Source organism: Neolamprologus multifasciatus, chromosome 1 (genome assembly GCF_963576455.1).
Source record: "Neolamprologus multifasciatus chromosome 1, fNeoMul1.2, whole genome shotgun sequence".
NCBI lineage: Eukaryota > Metazoa > Chordata > Actinopteri > Cichliformes > Cichlidae > Neolamprologus > Neolamprologus multifasciatus.
This window is the reverse complement of record NC_140439.1, coordinates 34,657,828-34,677,370: the sequence shown is the minus strand read 5'-3', so window position 1 is coordinate 34,677,370 and position 19,543 is coordinate 34,657,828. Positions and strand designations below refer to the sequence as shown.

The 19,543-nt window shown below is 39.6% G+C and overlaps 1 protein-coding gene across 3 annotated transcripts in view; it reads right to left on the bottom strand.

Moving 5' to 3' along the window:
* Nucleotides 1-19,543, bottom strand: part of adamts18 (ADAM metallopeptidase with thrombospondin type 1 motif, 18) — a 64,766-nt gene that overhangs the window by 31,080 nt on the left and 14,143 nt on the right. For all 3 annotated transcript variants that reach the window (XM_085156004.1, XM_085156012.1, XM_085156021.1), the window contains 8 exons: nt 16,939-17,150; nt 15,277-15,360; nt 14,998-15,157; nt 12,737-12,842; nt 10,775-10,912; nt 10,531-10,684; nt 9,033-9,128; nt 8,334-8,482 (listed from right to left, as the gene is read on the bottom strand). In XM_085156004.1, coding sequence (XP_085012130.1) covers nt 8,334-8,482; nt 9,033-9,128; nt 10,531-10,684; nt 10,775-10,912; nt 12,737-12,842; nt 14,998-15,157; nt 15,277-15,360; nt 16,939-17,150 — 1,099 coding nt within the window. The remainder of the gene's footprint in view (nt 1-8,333; nt 8,483-9,032; nt 9,129-10,530; nt 10,685-10,774; nt 10,913-12,736; nt 12,843-14,997; nt 15,158-15,276; nt 15,361-16,938; nt 17,151-19,543) is intronic.

The following is a 19,543-nucleotide window of genomic DNA, read 5'->3' as shown; positions in this document are numbered from 1 at the left end:
GAGAGTACATATAAAAGTCTGTACATTTAAAAGTAAAAGACTATACAATAAATGAATGGTCATTTCTTGTAGTCGAGGAGTTGGATGGGAGATAATTGGTCAGGTGTAAAGACCTTAGCTACTTTGACATAGGCCAAATTCTTATCGTCAGATGTCCATCAGAATATACTTGGCACAAACCATGGACCAGGGAAAGGGTGTTGCCCTGGAACAGGTCTGGTACATTGTGACTTCGACTTGCAACTGATAGTATTTCAAGGATCTCTTATTAATGTCTTATAAGGGTCTAGCTGAATAATTTAGGGTGCCTTACATGGTATACTGGTGTAATAGATATGTTGTCAGCCCTATGTGGTTTTAAATTGGCCGTAGGTGTGAATAGTTGCCTGTCTCTCTGATTTAGCCCTGGAATAGACCAGTGGGTTTCTCACAGTGAAACCTGCCTCTCATCCACTGTCAGCTGCAATAAGCTCAAGTCCCCGTGACCATGGGTGGGAAAGTAGTTAATAAAATAGTTGGCTGAATGGACCTTCGGAAATCCTGCAGAGTCCTCGACTCAAATGTATCCAAGCTGTTTGGCAGGACGTGAAGGACCAGCAGCACATTAGGCAAATGTCACGTTTTTGTTGCTCAGCATATACCTCAACATATATCACACAATACACATATCTGTCTATTTTAATGTGTGTATTTAAAACATTTTAAAAAGTGTAACATTTATTTATTTGGTAAAGGGTCTGTATAGCGCTTTACTTGGTCCTAAGGACCCCAAAGTGCTTTACACTATACACAATCATCCACCCATTCACACACTGGTGATGGCAAGCTACATTGTAGCCACAGCCGCCCTGGGGCGCACTGACAGAGGCGAGGCTGCCGGACACTGGCGCCACCGGGCCCTCTGACCACCACCAGTAGGCAACGGGTGAAGTGTCTTGCCCAAGGACAAGACGACCGAGACTGTCCGAGCCGGGGCTCGAACCGGCAACCTTCCGATTACAAGGCGAACTCCCAACTCTTGAGCCACGATCGCCCTTTTATCTTTGAAAAACATCAAGCTAGATATTTACCCATTCTAAATGGTAAATATCACCAACTGGCTGCTGCCTGCAGCTTCAAGTTTATATCATCAAAAACATGCAGATTTTGTCAGTGATCTCTCTCAGCAAACGGTCAAAAATTCATACTAGCCCATAAAACTCATCCTTTAAGCTTTGGAAGTTAAGTTGGAAGTAGTACTGAATCATTTAACTGAATTAAGTGGGATTTTTAACGCTACTTCATCACATCATAAGTCACATGCTTACAAGCTATGCTGAATCAACAATTTATATGAGTAAAATGAACAGCTGATAAAAAGGAAGTGGCGTTTTAATGTGTCACCAAAATGACAAAACCAGTCAGCACTTATTAGAAAACACAACCAGAGTCTTGACATTAAGTGAACATCAAGATGCCATGTCAGACTTCCCAGGCTCTCTAAACCCACGCCAGGCATTCCAACACAACCACCAACAGAGAAAATTGAGTTTAGCTGTTTACAGAAGTGCACACGCAGACGCACACATACACACAGAGACTGGAGAACCATGCTGATCAAACACGTCTAATAAAAACAGTTCACTAAGTGTGACAATATAATGAAACACTTTGGCGATGGAAGGCAAACAGTGCCTAATAGAAACGGTAAACACCACAAGAAAAACTAGATGTATATTTCTTTCGAGTTTTCTGCAGCGAATGAAAATGTCTGTGTATAATGAATGTCAGCAAACAAGACAAGCAGATATCTGCTCTGCCCTGGACTCAATCACAGAATGACTTAGCTGCCAAGATTGATGAAACTCCATGCAAGGTGTGCCTGTGTATATGTGTGAATTTGCTGTGTGCCAAGCATGCATCCCTTGGTGAGAGGGGGATTTGGCACAAGTTTTGCACTCCTGATCTTATTAAGACTTAGCAGCAGACAAATGCAGCCCATATGGTAATGTGCTTACGGCAGGCCAGCGGGGGTTTACAGTGTATACTCCATCAGTCAAGGTCTCATGATCTGAGAATCACATAAGATGGGCCGTTTACTCGAGAGGGGAGTTGAATGCACTTCATAGACTTTGTACAAGTGGCCCCTGAGCTTCACAGCACTCTTTGTCTCTCTTCCTTTTCTCTTTATCATTCTTTCCTCTCCTATCTGGATGATCCAGTATCATTGCAACTGTAAATTTACTTCTAACAACAAGACAGAAAGCAGATACAACAAACCCCTATGCAGGGTCCTTATGACCCTGAAGGGTGTTTAAATGCCCCAGTAGCCTACTAAATCTGCCCAAAGACAGAAGCCGAAACCCCTGTAGTTCAGAGGTCACGATGTCTAGTCTTGTCATCTTTCTGAGTCAACTGCTCCCTCCCTGTCCCTCACAGGACTTCCCTTTCTGCAGTTCACATAAAAAAATAGATCCACATTCTGCTGCTGTGACCCCTTTACAAGTCCACTGGGAGATTCCAACCAAACAATGGTCTAAGTACCATCATTCCCTAATCGTGTACCGTGTTGAAATGGGGTGTGCCAAAAAAAATGCTCCTTATAAAACCAGGTCAAGATCATGAACCTAATCTCCCAGGCTTTTTGCTAAGGATTAGGATCTTTGATCTGGCAGGTGGTCTACAGGGAATGAAAGAGCAAGGACAGCGATGGAGTGAGGAAAAGAGGGAGGCAAGGGGAGAAGATTCATTTTCCATTTTGGAGCTACTCCTAGAAGGGAAGGCTTTAATCGGCTGATCGGAAGCCTTGTACAAGCCTGAGCAAAACATACGTGCTTACCTTATAAAACGAATGAGTTTGTGCAGAATCAAATTATTTTAGGATCTGTTGCTGCTGACTGAAGATTATGTAGCAAGGCAAAGGTTACAAGTGTCAGGGATATTTTCACAAGTTTTTAGTAGCACACCCCAGACTATCCAGACGGTTCAGTTTAGGGGTAAAGATGATAACAGACATGGGCAGTCCAATTCAGGCTAATCCTTCTCGTTCTGCCCAGATTAAGAGCAGAGGGGCCAAAATAATCACAGAGATTACTGGGGACAAACACACTCTGAATATCATGAGTCATGGAGTAAAATGTGACTCAGGGGTACACACCGCTGTCGGGATCAGGCTTGGGTTTGTCTGAATGGCTGAATTCTTTCAGCTGAGGATGGCGATGCATGTGAAACTGTGCTTTATATAGACATACCACAGCCTATTTACGTTTAAGGAGTTCTGACAACTAATTGTGTTTATTCTGATAATGATATCATTACATTTCATTAATGGATTTAATGTTTAGCCTTCAACATCTTTCCATCCCCTCTCTGTTTGTCTGACCCCCATAACTCAACGGTTGGTAGCATCAATCCATTATTTTCAGCAGCTTCTCCTACAATGCTTTGCTTAGTTCTACAAGAATGATAAATGAACTTGGCAGATAACCTGACCCTTTTCGGTCTGCCAGTCATGGTGTATAATGTGTATCATATGAGAAGCAGCCTGTCTCTTTGATCCCTCGCAGGGATTAGGAGACGAGTCGGCTGTGATGGACAGAACAGACACATTGGTGACTGCCTGCTGTTAAGTAAGCAGTGATGTAGCCAGATGAGTAAATAAGACACTGTGTAACTCTGTGAATATCTTAATGGACTCCATAATAGAGTTGATATAATGAAATGGGTCAATGGTAAAAATAAATAAATACATTTTTAAGGAGTCATTTGAACACTCGGCTTAAAATTTGTGACATTTAAAATAAAAGGCAAAAAAAATGTAGTCAGATCGTTTTGATAGAACTGCAAAAATCAAAAATGCAACTTAAACTAGAAACTGATTGTGACAATGTAGTGGAAATCACTGAAAAATGACAAAATCTCTGAGCTGGACCACAATAGGGGGTTTACTCTGGAGATCATACTGCACAATGAGACATGCAGCACCGTACTTAAAGTTCAGTCCATTTCATTGATTCTTATTTATTATACATCAGCATCACAATACCAAAACAGGTACCATTTCTCCTTGCAGACAACTAGAAAAGTCTAATTGCATATTATTTCTATTTCCAAGTTGGACTTGAAACATGATAACTTAATGCTGTTTAATGTGTACAGAGAAAAAGAATGAGACAATGCAATGCATTTATCTGGCTTTGTGTGATTTCGGACACCAAACCACCTATTTCAAATGTTATCAGCTTATTAAATCACAATTGTTAACTGTAATCAGTTCTATAAATTTGAATTGTAAGTGCCTCTTTCTACTCACTAGGACTGCACAAGGTGCATATTACCTTACCCTGATTATAGAGGCCTCTTCTACCTTATCACACTGGTAACATTAAGCTTTGTAATGTAAGTAAAGGGTTGAAAGGTTGTATTTTAACATTAAATATGAGTTCTTCCATACCCTAAACAAGTACTTTTGTTGCTGCTGTAAGTCAAATTAACTCCTATTACAGGTTCACATGCTACAGTGATATTAACTTGGTTTGTTTTTGTTTTTTCAAGTGAAATAGAAGTTGAAGTTGTGTGAATCCTAATACACAAGGGTAATAGCACTGGGTAGAGGGTGAAAATGTGTAACTTGAAAGGGTTTTATATTGCAGCGGAAGGGCAGTTAGTTAAAGTGTAAGAAATACTTAGACTTATGGTAAGAAATACAAGTAGTGATACTGTGTGTGGCATAGTCCGAGTCTTATACAGGGGTGCACATAAGTGGTCCGCAGGTGCGTCCAGAAAATCTTATGAACGCAAACGCGTACATAAGATTTTCTGGAGGAGGACAGACATTTGTTTAGAACTCTTAAAGATGTCGAAGAAGCAAGCTCCTTTAAGCAAGTATTTTGGTGTTCCTCCACCTCCAAAGAAATGTCAGAAGGAGTCCAGATTCTCATAAATATTAAATATGATATTCTCATATCATACCGTATTCTCGGAAAAGTGGTTGCAGGAGGTGAGCTGGCTTCAAACAAATGATGAACGCACAGAGAGGTGGTGCAGAATATGCAGTGAAAATCCCACTCTGGCAGACAAAAACAGTGCCTGTTGTATGAATGCGAATATGTGTGTGTATGTATATATATATATATATATATATATATATATATACTACACGCCTTTGGAGCAGAGGATCGCAAGTTCGATTCCCGCCTGGGGCGTCTGTATCCAGTAAGGGTCCTAAGGCTAGACGAGTGTCTCTCAAGGCGAGTGTCTCCAGCAGATCCCGGGAACAACATCGGAGATCTTTGTCCAGAAGAGTGCAGTCCTGGGAACAGCTAAGATACTGCGCAGGACCCTCACGCAATGCTCAATTACATTGGTGGGAACTACTGCGTTAGCGCAGTTTGCTCGTTAACGTGTTGGCCATCCAGCCCCACGCACGGGGCGATCCGCGGTAACTCGTTAACAGAAATTTGCGACGTTATAGCGTTAACGTCATTTTAACTAGATTAACGCTGACAGCACTAGTGGGAACACAACGAATATGACTGCACATTTACTCCGACATCATCCTCGTGCAAAGACAAGTGGAAGCAGACAAAAACAACAAGCAGGCATGCTACAAACTTTACCCGAGTCATTTAGACAGCCGTTAGCACATGATTCTCCTTATGGGGACCTGATATGTTTAATATGCTGCTGAGAATATAGCCCAGAAGAAGCGTATAGTATAGCTTTTATTTTGGAAAGAGACATTTCTCTGTAATAAACTCTCTTTTCCAAAGATGAGTGATTTCTCGATCAGATAGATTTATTTTTTTGTAATTATTTTGTTGTTTCAGCAACATTAAATTTAAAAACTGTACTTTTGAGTTAAAATATATATTTATAATTTTAATAAATGACAAATTAAAAAGGCATGAACATTTTTTTTTGTATCCAAAAAATATCGAACCATGACACCAAAGTATCGAACCGAACCGAACCGTGAATTTTGTGTATCGTTGCACCCCTTATAGATAGATAGATAGATAGATAGATAGATAGATAGATAGATAGATAGATAGATAGATATGTTGTGCTGTTGTAACATGAATTAAGTCAATGTCTATGACTAAATTAAACTTTATTGGATTTTTCAGGTCAGCCTGTTAATTGGGCTGACACTGACTCAGTCCAGGCTCTTATGCATTCGGCTGACAACCGTGGCAATCATGTTAATAGCTACAAGAGAAAAAAAAGCCGACATTATGAAGTCATTTGGACATTCAAGTCACACATATACACTTCGCATGGCTACAAGACATATGAAGGCAGCTGTATTTAAAAGGGCAACTGTGTCCCTGTCATGACAAAAACATTTCCCTGCACTTAAACACTCAGAAACCCACACGTGTGTATAAATATGCAGAATTGGACGTGACACGTCACTATGATCTAACATGCTATGACTAATTCCTACATGATGGCTACCCTTAACAGTGCAAACGACACAGCAGTAATAAAGTTTGAGGACCGTCCACCAATCAAGCTGTGCAGTTGCTTTGGATGTTAGCCAATATTCGTACAGAAAACCTATGATCTGGTGTATGCTCATGCATGATTATCAGTTCTATGTTGCAAAGCTGCTTCTTTTTGTTGTCAGTTCTTCCTCTTTTTTATGTAGTATTAGGAAAACTTGGGATTCAGTCAATGGCTTGAAAAAAATGGAAAGAAAATACTGAAGGCGTTATCTAAGAATCTGTCGGCTAATTGGCTGTGGCTCCAATAGATGGAGATGATTATTATTATTATTTTAATTGAGTCAACCATTCTCTGAGGTGTGTGAAGCGAACAGCAAAACCTCTTTAAACTTGCTAAAGAATGGTCACCATGGGATCACTTCTGATTTATGGAGTAAACACATGACACTGTAAAGGATGAAAAGAAGATTAAATGAATAATCACAAAATTAATCACCTTCGCAATAGGGGTGGGGGAAAAATACTGTAGCATCGTGATATTTTGTTTGCTAATAATGTATCGATACAGGGACAGCAGAAATCGATATTTTGTTACAAAAAAGGTTTTTGTGCTCTGACTTCAGAGCATGTTGATCCTTTTTCTGAGCAAGAATCCTGACATTCCTTCACTGTCCAAATGTGTTTAACTTTTTTTATGGCAGCAATAAACATGACAGTTTACTTATTTTAATTTAAGACATGTTTTATTTTAATTAAGTTTAAAACTTTTTTATTTAATGTAAAATTATATTTTGTTTTAATTTACTTTCAAATTCTTCAGTTGCTGAAGGGGCTGCATAGTTTTCATAAACTGCATAGTTCAGAATAGCTATAATTGTACCAGATGGTTGTTCAGTTAAGTTGGACTAGACTGTAATACAAACCGTTCAGTTTGTCAACAATAAAACTGAAATGAGACAAAGACTGAGTGTGAGACTTTGATATTAGATAAAATGAATATTGATAAAGTTTACCTTTGGAATCTGAATATCGCAAAATATTTTTAAAAGTTGCAATAATATCGTATCGTGCGTTAAGTATTGTGATAATATCGTATCGTGGGATGTATGGTGATTCCCACCTCTACTTCGCAAGTAACCCATTGTAACCATGCTACAGAACCAGCGTGGGGGCAGGTGTTTAACCGACTGCAGGCTGAGTCAATCGCTTGCCACACTGCTTGGATTGTAGCATAGTGATAGAACAACGGCAGTAAATCTGTATTTTATGGAAGCGAAATAAAGGTTTAAAAGATCTAGTAAATCTTTACGTGTTCGAGGGATAATTAATGAGAGATTGCGTGTCTGTGGTGAAATACAACATTAACACTGGAAAATTGTCAAGCTTGTAATGACATGAACAGAGCGCTTTGCTAACAAAGAGATATGCACTGTGGGATCTGGGTCTACAGAATTATGTAGAATTATATTTGTCTGAGTGAGCAGCAATGGGGGACGTTTGCTGACTGTCTTGGCAGCTTTCAGAGAAAAGAGCATGCCATCAGGAGGTGTTCCTTGTCTGGAGCATGTGGAGAGATAGTCTGTCCGTCTGGACTGTCAGCCTGACTGATGAGAGCAGTTATCAGCACATGTGTGTGTGTGTGCACGAACAGAATGTGCGTACATAACTGTGCTGACAGCTACCTGGCAGCCAGCACTTTCAGGTGTTCAAAAAAAACGGAGAATACAAGGCCTTCAAGAATTACTTTCTGGCCCAAACTGCGCCTCAGACTTGCACCGTGGAAGCAGCTGCGTGACAACGTGAATCATTTTGTCGACTGTTTGCCTAGTTAATCTTATCTAAAGCATTAAAATAGAGGTGATGAATTAGATTAGGTTTTGCAAGTGTGTGCAAGTGTATGTATACCTTGGGCTGGTGCAGGAGCGCTCTCTGTACATGACGCCTCCACCGCAGGTTCTGGAGCAGTCAGACCACTGAGACCAGGCTGACCACTGGCCGTGCACTGCTCTAGGACCATTCTCTCCATACTTAACACACTGACCCCTCCGACACCACTGAAGAAAAGAGTAGGAAGGAAATGAAAGAGAAGACGACAACAGAAATAGCATTCTTATCAGTACTTGAGTGTTGGCCCTGGCATCTTGCCTGTGTTTCCTGGTCTGGAGAAATGCCCAGCACCACACCTGGACACAGAGACTCTCTATCTACAGCCAAAATGCACACATACACATGCACATCTATTGTGCAGCAGACCTGGGTTGATCCAAGCCAAACCCTGCGCTCACACACATTCTAAATATCACGTTTCTGTGTGTACAAATCAACTCAATCCATTTGGGAGAGCAGTGCCCAAAATGTGCACCCATGCATGTACGAGGAGCATCGATGGTTACTTTGTCTGATTTATTTAATTATCTATGATCAAAGAAGTATTCAAATAAAAAAAATGCAGTTTGAGCTGATTAAAGTAAATCCTTGCATCTTTTTAAAGCTCTTTTAGGATTTCGTTTGACTCAATAAAATGCTAATTATTAGGATGCTAAGCAGGAGAATAACATTCTGACTGCTGTGATCTTTCATATAAATAAGGAGACCATTCCTCACCATGTCAGGGCCACAAGTGGTACCTTCTGCAGCAGGCATGAACTTGGTCTCACACCGATGCCCTGTGCGATGACACCACAATGACTTGCAAATGTCCTGTCGAATGAGACACGCAAAGAATGAGACATCCATCACACATGGTGTTTGCTGCTGTTATTATCCGTGGCATCTTTTGGTTAAGAGTTCCTTTCCTTTTTCTCTTCCCTCTACCTGATTTTTGCCAGGACCACCATCACTTTGCTTGATAAGCCCCCACTGCCTCTGGCAGACTTCTCCACAGTGCTTCTGTGTCGAGACTAATCATTGAACTTCTTTAATGAAACCGGCTATAATTGTATGTGTCATCTGACCCAACAATACAGAGACAGAGCAAGCGAGTGAGCACAGAGGGAGAGCTGGGGTCGAGAGACAGGCGGCAGAATCTGGCAACTGGCCCGACTGCAACTGGCAACGAGAATGGAATCAGAAAGGAGGGAGCGAGGAAGCGGGACAGACAGCTCCCTGGTGTGTTCAAGACTTAACCTTAGGCAGATCTACTTCACTGACATAGAGCAGGTGGGTGACCGCTATGGCATCATGCTGAAAGTCCTTGTACATGATAATATCAGGGACAAGAAAAAAGGGTGAAACGTGTGAATGGGACCCTCAAATCCACTGTTAATCAGCATGCAGGTTAATATACCACCTGCCAACTCCTACACAGGTCTAAGAAATGCAAATATAGTATTTGATCTTTTATTATGGAAACGTAGGAGGCCAAGGCGTCGTCATGTGGGCTAATGCCATATATACGACTTGGCAAAGTCAATTTCCCAGCAATTACAGCCACGCAAGAAGAAAAGCTCGAGGCATTTTAAATAAAATTTACATGTGAATCAACATCACTGAATGCACCTAGCATAAAGCCTTATACCAAAACAACAAGGGTTTGATGCAGACTGGGGTGGTGGTATAGGGACCCATTCAAATGATGGAATGCATTTTAATGAAGGTCAAATGTGTGTGTGTGGGGGGGGGGGGGGGGGGTTAAGGTTGCTGATGTAAAGATTGTGCTAGTTAATAAAGTGCCAGTTTAGCACTGGATCATTAAGTCTGTAAAGCAGATAAATTCCAGTTCCTATATGGTGCAGGGGTGCCCCCTTCTCACTACAAGGAACTGTAGCGATTCTCAGTGTTGGCAAAGAAACATGTGAAAAGTAAATGATTAAGGACCGTTGGTCCATGTAGAAATACAAGCATGGATAGCCCATGGATAACACTTCTTTCTTTAGTGTAAGGAACTGTTGTTTGTTTCCTGGTCTGGGCTGTTATCAAATGAAAGATATAATAAATCACAATCGTTAAAGCCAGAAAAAATATGTTGTTGTTTTTTAAATCCCCCAGCAACTCAGCATCGTGTGCACAGCATGTTACAACTGTTTTTGCAGTTGCAACATATTGGGGGGAAAAAAAGGAAATGGAGATCCAATAATTCTGACAAATTAGGTGATTATTTTACCTTGACGAAATCAAGACTGCATAGTTTGGCTTTGGAGCCAAACTGCCATTTGCACTGTGTGTCTGCTCCATAAAGCTGCCCGGGAAGCTCTTCAGGATACTTGTACTGACCGATCTGCTTGGGTTCATCCACTAAACAGGATGCCTGGGCTGTTCTGGTGAACACAGAACAGTACCTGTGTCAGTAAGGAGGAAAGCTAAATGCATGACTGGTAATTTTAACAATCTGCATTAACTGGGCTTACCCAAGAAAGCGGCTGAGGTACTGCCGACTGCAGGTGGACCAGGAAAAGACTCCATTGTTACCAGCGAGAGTAGGGGACATAATGTTACCCTCGGTCTTACGGCAAGGGTTTCCCTCCCCATCATGGATCATACCAAAACTACAGAAAATGAAGATAAGAGACTTCAGTCGCAATGAGATATATGGTAAATACACGGACTTGCATGCATTGTAAGCTGTTTGTGAGCAGTGTTGGTCAAGTTACTTGAAAAAAGTAATCAGTAATTAATTACTGATTACTTCCCCAAAAAAGTAATCCCGTTACTTTACTGATTACTTATTTTCAAAAGTAATTAATTATTTAGTTACTTAGTTACTTTTTAAAAACACAATTTACAACCTGAATAGGTGATAAAGTGATAGATCTTTCAGCCCAATTCTACTTTTTCTACATAATCCATCATACAAAATGTAATCAAATGGAAAAGTCTCTTTTTAAAACTTGTTTTGTTAGTTTTAATCTTTTCACTTTATGCATCAAGCAAAATTTTAATTATATGCACCATTCTCTGACTGGAAGAAATTAGTTTAACATTTAAACCTATTTTCTGCACATTCCAGCACATAAAATATATATATATATATATATATATATATTTTTTTTTTTTTTTTTTTTTTTTTTTTTTTAAATTTATTTATTTTTTTGTGTTTACACTCACTCTTTCAGATGCAAGTAAAACACAGCAGAAAATAAATAAAGTCAAAGACTAGCGGTCCTTTTGCTCTATTTTCACCTGTAAAGCAGGAGTAGAGTAGGCGGAGGTTTATCCTGGTGCAGGTGTGCCGCAGCGGTCAGTGGAAGGATACCGCAGTTTCTCTGTGAGTTTCTCATTATGTCGTAGCTACTTGGCGCTTGCTTGGAAGTTTAGGGGGTTTTTTCGCTGTAAAAAGAAGTTTTCTTCCCACGCACAGCGGACACTAATGTTTTTGTCACTTTTTACGGAATCAAACTCAAAGTAAGGTCAGTACTTCCACGCTTTAAACGCTGCACGCTCATACTCTCTCCCGCACTCGATATATTATCCATTGTTGATCTGCACACAGCTGTTGTCACGAACATCACACTCGCTTACGTCACTGTCATGAGACATTCTCGCAAGAAAATCACGATTTTAGTAACGCAGTAACGCAGCGTTCCTACGGGAAAGTAACGGTAATCTAATTACCGTTTTTGCAATAGTAGTCCCTTACTTTACTCGTTACTTGAAAAAAGTAATCGGATTACTGTTTGTGAGTAAAGGGGAAGTTTATGATAATGATAATTCACATTTTGATATTGAGACACATTATAAAATGTTACAGGATTTTAAAGAAAATGAACATGAATTCTTTAAATTGGCTTGATTTAACTCATTCTGATAGATTTCTATGTAAAGACCCTGCTGATGTCATAACAGTTTGCTGCATACATTGCAACATTTTCTCCCTTCTTTGATTCATTACCTTGTCATATGTTTGACACTTATGCCGTTTTCAAATTGTCAGTGATTAATAGCTTTAGGATACGTGTGTGTATGGATATTTTGACATATTATTACCCAGGTGAATACACCTAATTCATAGTTTGTTTTAAGAACATATGAGGCACACAGAAGAGTTTTACCGCAACATGACATCTACACATATCAAAAAATAAACTGCCTCCAGTCCCAGCGGTAACGTATAAATATAAACACAGAGCTGCACTGCCTTGGGTAGTTTCCATTATTCTCCCATAAAATGTCATGGAGTGGATGAAGTAGGGGTCTAACGTAATGCTCTTATTTCAGAGTGTGTTTGTTTAAATCAGACCACATCTGTCACTTCAACACAAACTACATCCACAGACAGCATAAAGGCAATTAGGCTGCCCCTTCCAAAATGACATTACATTCTGAGACAGTCTCATCTGTTTTAAGTCTGCTGCTCTTTCTTCTAAACATACTTATGTCCAGACTCATGTGCAATGGTGAAAGCCAAGCCAAGTCCTGTATCCTCATTGATCGTACAACTCCTGTACTTACTGCACATGCCACTGATGGGGGCAAAACCTGCAGATACAACAAGGAGAGAAAGGTTATTTGAAAATCTGGGCTACTTGAAAATTCAAAAACAAGCAAGATAAAACCCCGAATCTGTATCATATTCTTGTTCTCTTACACTGAGCGCACAATCTGTTCTGACAGCTTGTAAAGACAACAAATATGTGTCACACATGTATCTTCACGCACGTGCTTGCCTGGAAGGGGAATCTCACAGAACTGTCAAGCGCAACCTCAGATGTCTTGCCCAGTTTAGTTTCAATTACTTCTTAGTCTTTGTTAGCAATCAGCACAGAGGACTACTGTTAACTGTGTAGCAGATAGCACCAGCACAGTGACTAACTACCCAGATGTGAGATTTTTCTGTAACTGATAAGCTGATGAGGAATCTTTACTTGGGGTTTCTAATTTTCAGGAAGCAATTTCTTCCAATGGGCCCAAAAATATAATAACCAACGTCAATATTTAGTTGTCAAACATAGATTGTTAGTCTCAGTTTAGAGAACATCGGTTGGATACATGCAAATTATTACAACTGTGAGCAGCTGCCTTTAAAATGGTTGCTTTAAAAATGGGGACCATCTTTGTGACCATTCACAGACAACTGAAATCTTTAAAGTGAACTTGGTGTCTCAAGACAGCAATAAAACAGTTTGATAATATGGAAATTAAATGAGATAACTGAGTGAAAATTGCAAATCTGTAACATACACATTAAACAGAAATCCCCTTTGGTATTGTGTCAGGAAGGGAATCAAGCTACCTGCTATGTTGACCCCTTATAATACAGGAGAGTCCAGTGAACATAAATTTAGGACAAATATTGAGGTTGAAGGTGAGTATGCTCAACCTCTGGGTGACCAGTTGGTGGTCATAACTATTTGTAACTAATTGTAAGGAAGTTGCTGTTAGAGCAGGGCGATATGACCAAAAATATTTATCACGATATACATTTGAAAATTTGTGATAACGATATAACTGACGAAAGAGGTTATACACACACACAATACGGTAATATTATGTTGAAGCACAGTAGTATCACTCCGCGAGGCGCCTGCTTCATATAGCCGTAAAGCTCCGACAATCCATCAAGCGTTGCGGGTTCGTAGCTTAGCAAAGTCGTACTAAAACATTTGACAGATTTTCGAGCGCCGTGCACATAAAATCGTTTCGAGGTCAGTAAACACAACCAGAATTCATACATAAGGCACACGGGATTATAAGGGGCACTGTCGATTTTCAGAAAAGTCAAAGGATTGATTTTAAGTGTTCCGTATTTTCCAAACAACACGGTAATAACGACGGCCCGCTAGCATGCGCTACCAAAAACAGTGCCTTGTTGTGTATCTGACAGACGAAAGCTAAACCAGTTCCACACCACTGAAGTTGCAGCATTTTTACAAACCAATTCTGGTTCATCCGTTTCATTTAACGATCCGCGTTCACTCTTCTCATTCTGCGTCACCGCCATGTGCGTATGTAAACATAGGCACTGCGCATGCGCGTTTTACCCACATTCTATCGCGATATTTCATTTTCCTATCGTTGCCCAAAATTACACCGGTATTACCGTGAACGGTATGATATAGCCCAGCCCTAGTTGCTGTCCTATTGTTAGTCCAGGATGACTGAGCCATTAGAATAAAAGAGACAGATTTTAAACATTAATGGTTCAGCTTTGTTTTTCATTTAGTTAAAATATTTTTGGTTAGACCCTACTTTTTTTTTTTGTTACAGACAACTTTGGCAGGATATTTTTAATGAGCTGTTTTTGCCTGAAGTGACAGCTCAAGTTGGTGCTTATACTTCAATCTGTTGACTTTCTTGCATATCAACCCCCCTCTCCTTCTGCATGCGTCTGCATTAATACTGTCACTAGTTTTTTATGGCACAGCTTAATACTCTAGTAAAATATAGAGTTTGCTCATAGTGACAAATGACTGCCAATCTATCTCTTGACAACTATTTTCGCTTCACCTGTCAGCCCCGTTATAATGTTTGCACCCACAGCATTGCATCTAGGCTGTTGTTAACCAAAATGTGACAACATTTAGCAATGCAAGGGGTTCTTAGTTGTCAGTGGTCCCGACAAAGTCACACTGTTGCTTCTCACATGCGAAAAAAAGATCTTTGGCTTGTTAAAGTGAGCTAAGCCCTATCTCACCCAGAGTGTCACAGGGCTCGTTCTTCCAGGAACAAATGTCCAGTCCAGTGAGGAGAACAGCATGATCGTGCCGTTTACCACCTTTCCCCACCAGGCCTGACTGCCATTGACAGAAACTGTTGAGGGACTGGTCAGCGTGATGATTTATGGTCAAGCCCAACTGGAATTGTAGAGAGAACAATTGAGATTTAGAACACAGCCATGGGTATTTTAATCAGTGTCAAGTTAAAAGCAGCACAAGTCAGGCAAGTTCTGCAGAGTTAGTGTAAATCTACTTACAGGGTCCTGCTCCAGCAGCAACAAGCTAACCACCACAATGTTGATATCATTCCCAATGGTGCCATCTTTGAAAAGGCTGGAAACCTGCAGATTAGTTGAAAATACTTGTTGGTAACATTCAAAGTTTTTGTCTCAGCATTTTGCAGAAAATATAGGGATAAAAAGATTTATTTTTTTCACACATGGTACAGCAGTAATTTATTCCCATACACAACCTTCCTTTCAATTAAAGTAACACCGTTTCCATGCATGAAAAGGAGCAGGAAGAAGAATAAATTCTTATTGATACCTGCCCCCTATCTGTGATAATACAAGTAGGCAACCAAAATTACACTCTGACTCTGAATTTTCTGCACATAACAAAACAAAACAAAGCAAGCAGAACAATATACTCAACAATGAGCAATACCACTAAATGTCAAACGAAAAGGATCATTTTTCTACAATTAAATTCTATTCTTTTCAACTTCTTCATATTGGTTTATCATTTTATTCTTATAGCAGATTTTAAATTGAGAAACATTTATACAACACTTAAGATGATCCCTGAGAAAATTCCAGTTTCTTATGCCTGTGACTGTTGGACACATTTGCCTTTGTGTGGTTCGAGCAAACCGGTGCTTAAAATAAAACTTCCTTCTGCCGTCCCCATTTTCTGAACACAATACAAATAAACTTTGTAACTTAAGAGGTAGTGTTTTATTTTTTGCCCTAAACATAATAGTTAAAGTCTGTAATTTCACTATGTCTTCTAGTTTTAATAATTTCGATTTTATAAACAAATTATTAGTGTGTTCTCTATATTTAACATTATGCATAATTCGAAGCGCTCTCTTCTGTAATAAATATAATGGTTTCATATTAGTCACATATGTATTATTATGAAACCATTATATTTATTACAGAAGAGAGCGCTTCGAATTATGTATGTGTGCAACAAAGTCTCCAAAGGCGGACCTGAACCACTGATAGTGTCATTATATAGGCATGCGTTGAAACCATTCTTCTTTGGGGAGAAACATAAAATGATTGAGTGAGGATTTGTGTCCACTGAGAGTTGTTGTCAGACATTCACATTCAGTCACCATTGCTATGAGTGTCATGGTAATTTGTGAAGGCATTCCAGAAGCTTAATCTTAACTTTCATTATCCAATCTAAAACCATTTCTGATGTGTGTTTGGGATCATTCTCCTGCTGAAACACCCGACTGTCTCCAAGTTTCAACCGTCCAGGTGATGATCTGATGATCTGAAGTGAATTTAAAGAATTTGGAAGTAGTCCTCCTTCATTTATTTTGACATATCCTAGTACTTAAAATTAACTTGTTTATTTTCTAAACAGAGGAAAGTGGCAAAAAGTTGCATTCAAAGTTGCAATCAAACAAATATCACAAACATAAAGGGTTTGCAAGGTTTTTGCACTTTTCTCTGGAGAAACGTTGCAAATTTGAATGCTTATAAAGTTAGCTTAGCACGTGTGTCTTGCCTCGCAGGAAATACTGATCTGTTGAGAGCCTGCTATGTTAGGTAAATGAACAAGAGCTTTGAGAAACACAAAATTTCGACAGATTTCCTATGTGTAATTGAACGATTGCTACGTCATATGTTCTGTCACACCTTGTCTTTCCAACACTTCCACTCCCTCGTCTTTTTCAGCCCTACCATATTCATAACGGTGAGGACGTAGGTGGTGACATTCTCCCTGCCGTGTTTCTCCAGCATCTTCCTGTCTGCCACAACCAGGGTCTCCACATTCAGACCTCCCACCCTGTTGGAAATGGGTGATCTTTTTTCCCTCCCTGGACCTTCCACCTCAGGTACCGCAAACTCATCAGGCATGATAAAGCGGTCCTCAGCAGGAGGCTTGGGTGCGTCTAGGAGAGCAAAAAGGGAGAGGCAAAAAGGAAGGGAGGAGAGACACAGAACGAGGGAGACAGCATGAAGGAGACAGACAATGATACTCAGAGATAGAAAACTTGGCAGTGAGGGTCAAATGAATCAACTCTTTGTCCTGGCTCGTGCCAGGTGTTAAAAGTGCGTGCTCTGGTGTTGAAAGGACAGGAAATTCACTCCCCATGCTGCTTCCTATCATCACTAAAAAAACAATTGTTAAAAAGCCTGAGGGTTCAGTAGCTTCAGGCTAGTGTTGCACTTTTAACTGGACACAACAACTTGAAATGCATGCTGATTACATATAATTCACTGAAATGGAGTGTTCTCAAATATTTAATACAGACATAAATCATCATAATATATGTACAGTAAGATCAAAAAGTCTAAATACATCAGTGAATGCAGCATAACAATTTGAATGAAAAGCTGAATCCCTGGAAAACTGAATATGTGGTATGATTTCATCTTACTTTTAGGACAGGGGTCCCCAATCCCAGTCCACCAGGGCCGGTGTCCCTGCAGGTTTTAGATGTGTCCTTGATCCATCACAGCTGATTTAAATGGATAAATTACTTTCTCGACATGTCTTTAAGTTCTCCAGAGGCCTGGTAATGAACTAATCATTTGATTCAGGTGTGTTGACCCAGGGTGAGATCTAAAACCTGCAGGGACACCGGCCCTTGTGGACTGGGATTGGGGACCCCTGTTTTAGAATAACATGCACACAGGCTAACTTTTTAGGCTTTGGGGTGTCAACAAAGTCATTATTCTGCTACATTATGAAGCAGAATAATGATGGGTGTACAGCAACTTTGTCACAATATTCTGCCAGACTGTGTTTCATGGTGGTGTAGATACTGTAGTATCATTTCTTCTCTATTTTTGTCCTCACATACACTGCCACAAATCTCAGACTTTATTAGAAAATAATATCTTCTATAATCATTCATTGTGAAAGCTGCAAAGTTCTAGCTTCAAGTCTTTGGCCTTATTTCCCATCCTGACATGCACTTTAGAGACCCTTTTAATCATTTGAGACTACGACTACACAGCTTTTCTTAGAACAATACTTTTGCTGACTGCAGTCTTGCTTTCTTTATTTAGCGAAATCTGCAACTATTATTAGATTTAGCTTTTCTATCTCCCAGTGAACAATGTTTGATGTATTAACGTAGTCACTTTTGGTCTGCCTGATTGTGTTTTAGATACAACTGATCCAGTTTCCACGCAGCATTTTAGAGTGTAATGCGCTTCCCCCTCAGAAACCTTCAGTCTAGACACAATTTGACACTGGAAAAGAACCTCCTCGCTTGGAATAATTTGACTTGTGACAATTTCACATGGATCTGGTGCTGTCCAGTCTCACAATGTTACTTAAAAAGCATTCAGTATAGAAGGTGAATGACGGCTGCAGGTTGATTTACTTGAACAAGCCTTTGCTGAGCAGATCAAATTCACCTTAGTAAATGTGGCTTCAGCGGAAAGATACAAACTTCAGGAAATCTGATCTTTTCTTTTTGATTACTGACTTTAAAATAGAGCAGAATCAGAAATATCAGAATCAGACTTTCTGAACCCACAGCACATACACATAAGTTAAAACCTGTTATTATAAAGTGTTATAAACCTCTATGGTGATGTTTTTTGTTTCACTTGTTTTATCAGAGCTTTCTTTATCCTGCCAGAGTAAACTCTGAACAGAATCAAACATAATGTTTAATTAGAGATGATAGTAATAAAACATAATCAGTTAGTTGAGCCAATGAGTTAGTGTGTAGTAACATGAAAGCTCAGAATAAATAACGGGAGATTAAGACACAGGTTCTTTACATGACAGTTCACATCTTGTATGTAACTGTTTAGTTTCAAAACTGGACAGTATGTGGCTGGCAGAAAGAATGAATATTTCCTTCACCTTGAACTGTACATTTTAAATACAACAGCAGTAATGTTTAAGAAGTTAAGACTGTAAAAGTGTCCTATGTAACATGCAGCACATAAATATTCTGTACACATGCAAGCCACGCAGTTTAATGGTAAGATGAAACTTGTGTTATGAAAACGTTGAATTTTGCAGAGGGACACCGGCCTTGCACATCTCCCCTTCTAGAAGATGCATGCTTAAATGAAGATGAATAAAGGTTTTGTGAAAATGACTACTGAGTCCGGTGCCATCTCTGGAAGCCTCGAGGAATAAAAAAGAACCGGGGTGAAACTGATTTCGTAACAATAGATGTAAAGGATAGAAATGCTTGTCTACCAGATGTTGCACACCTTACATAATATTGCATATAATATATAATAACATATATTATATAACAATATATATATATATATATAGAGAGAGAGAGAGAGAGAGAGAGAGAGATAGATA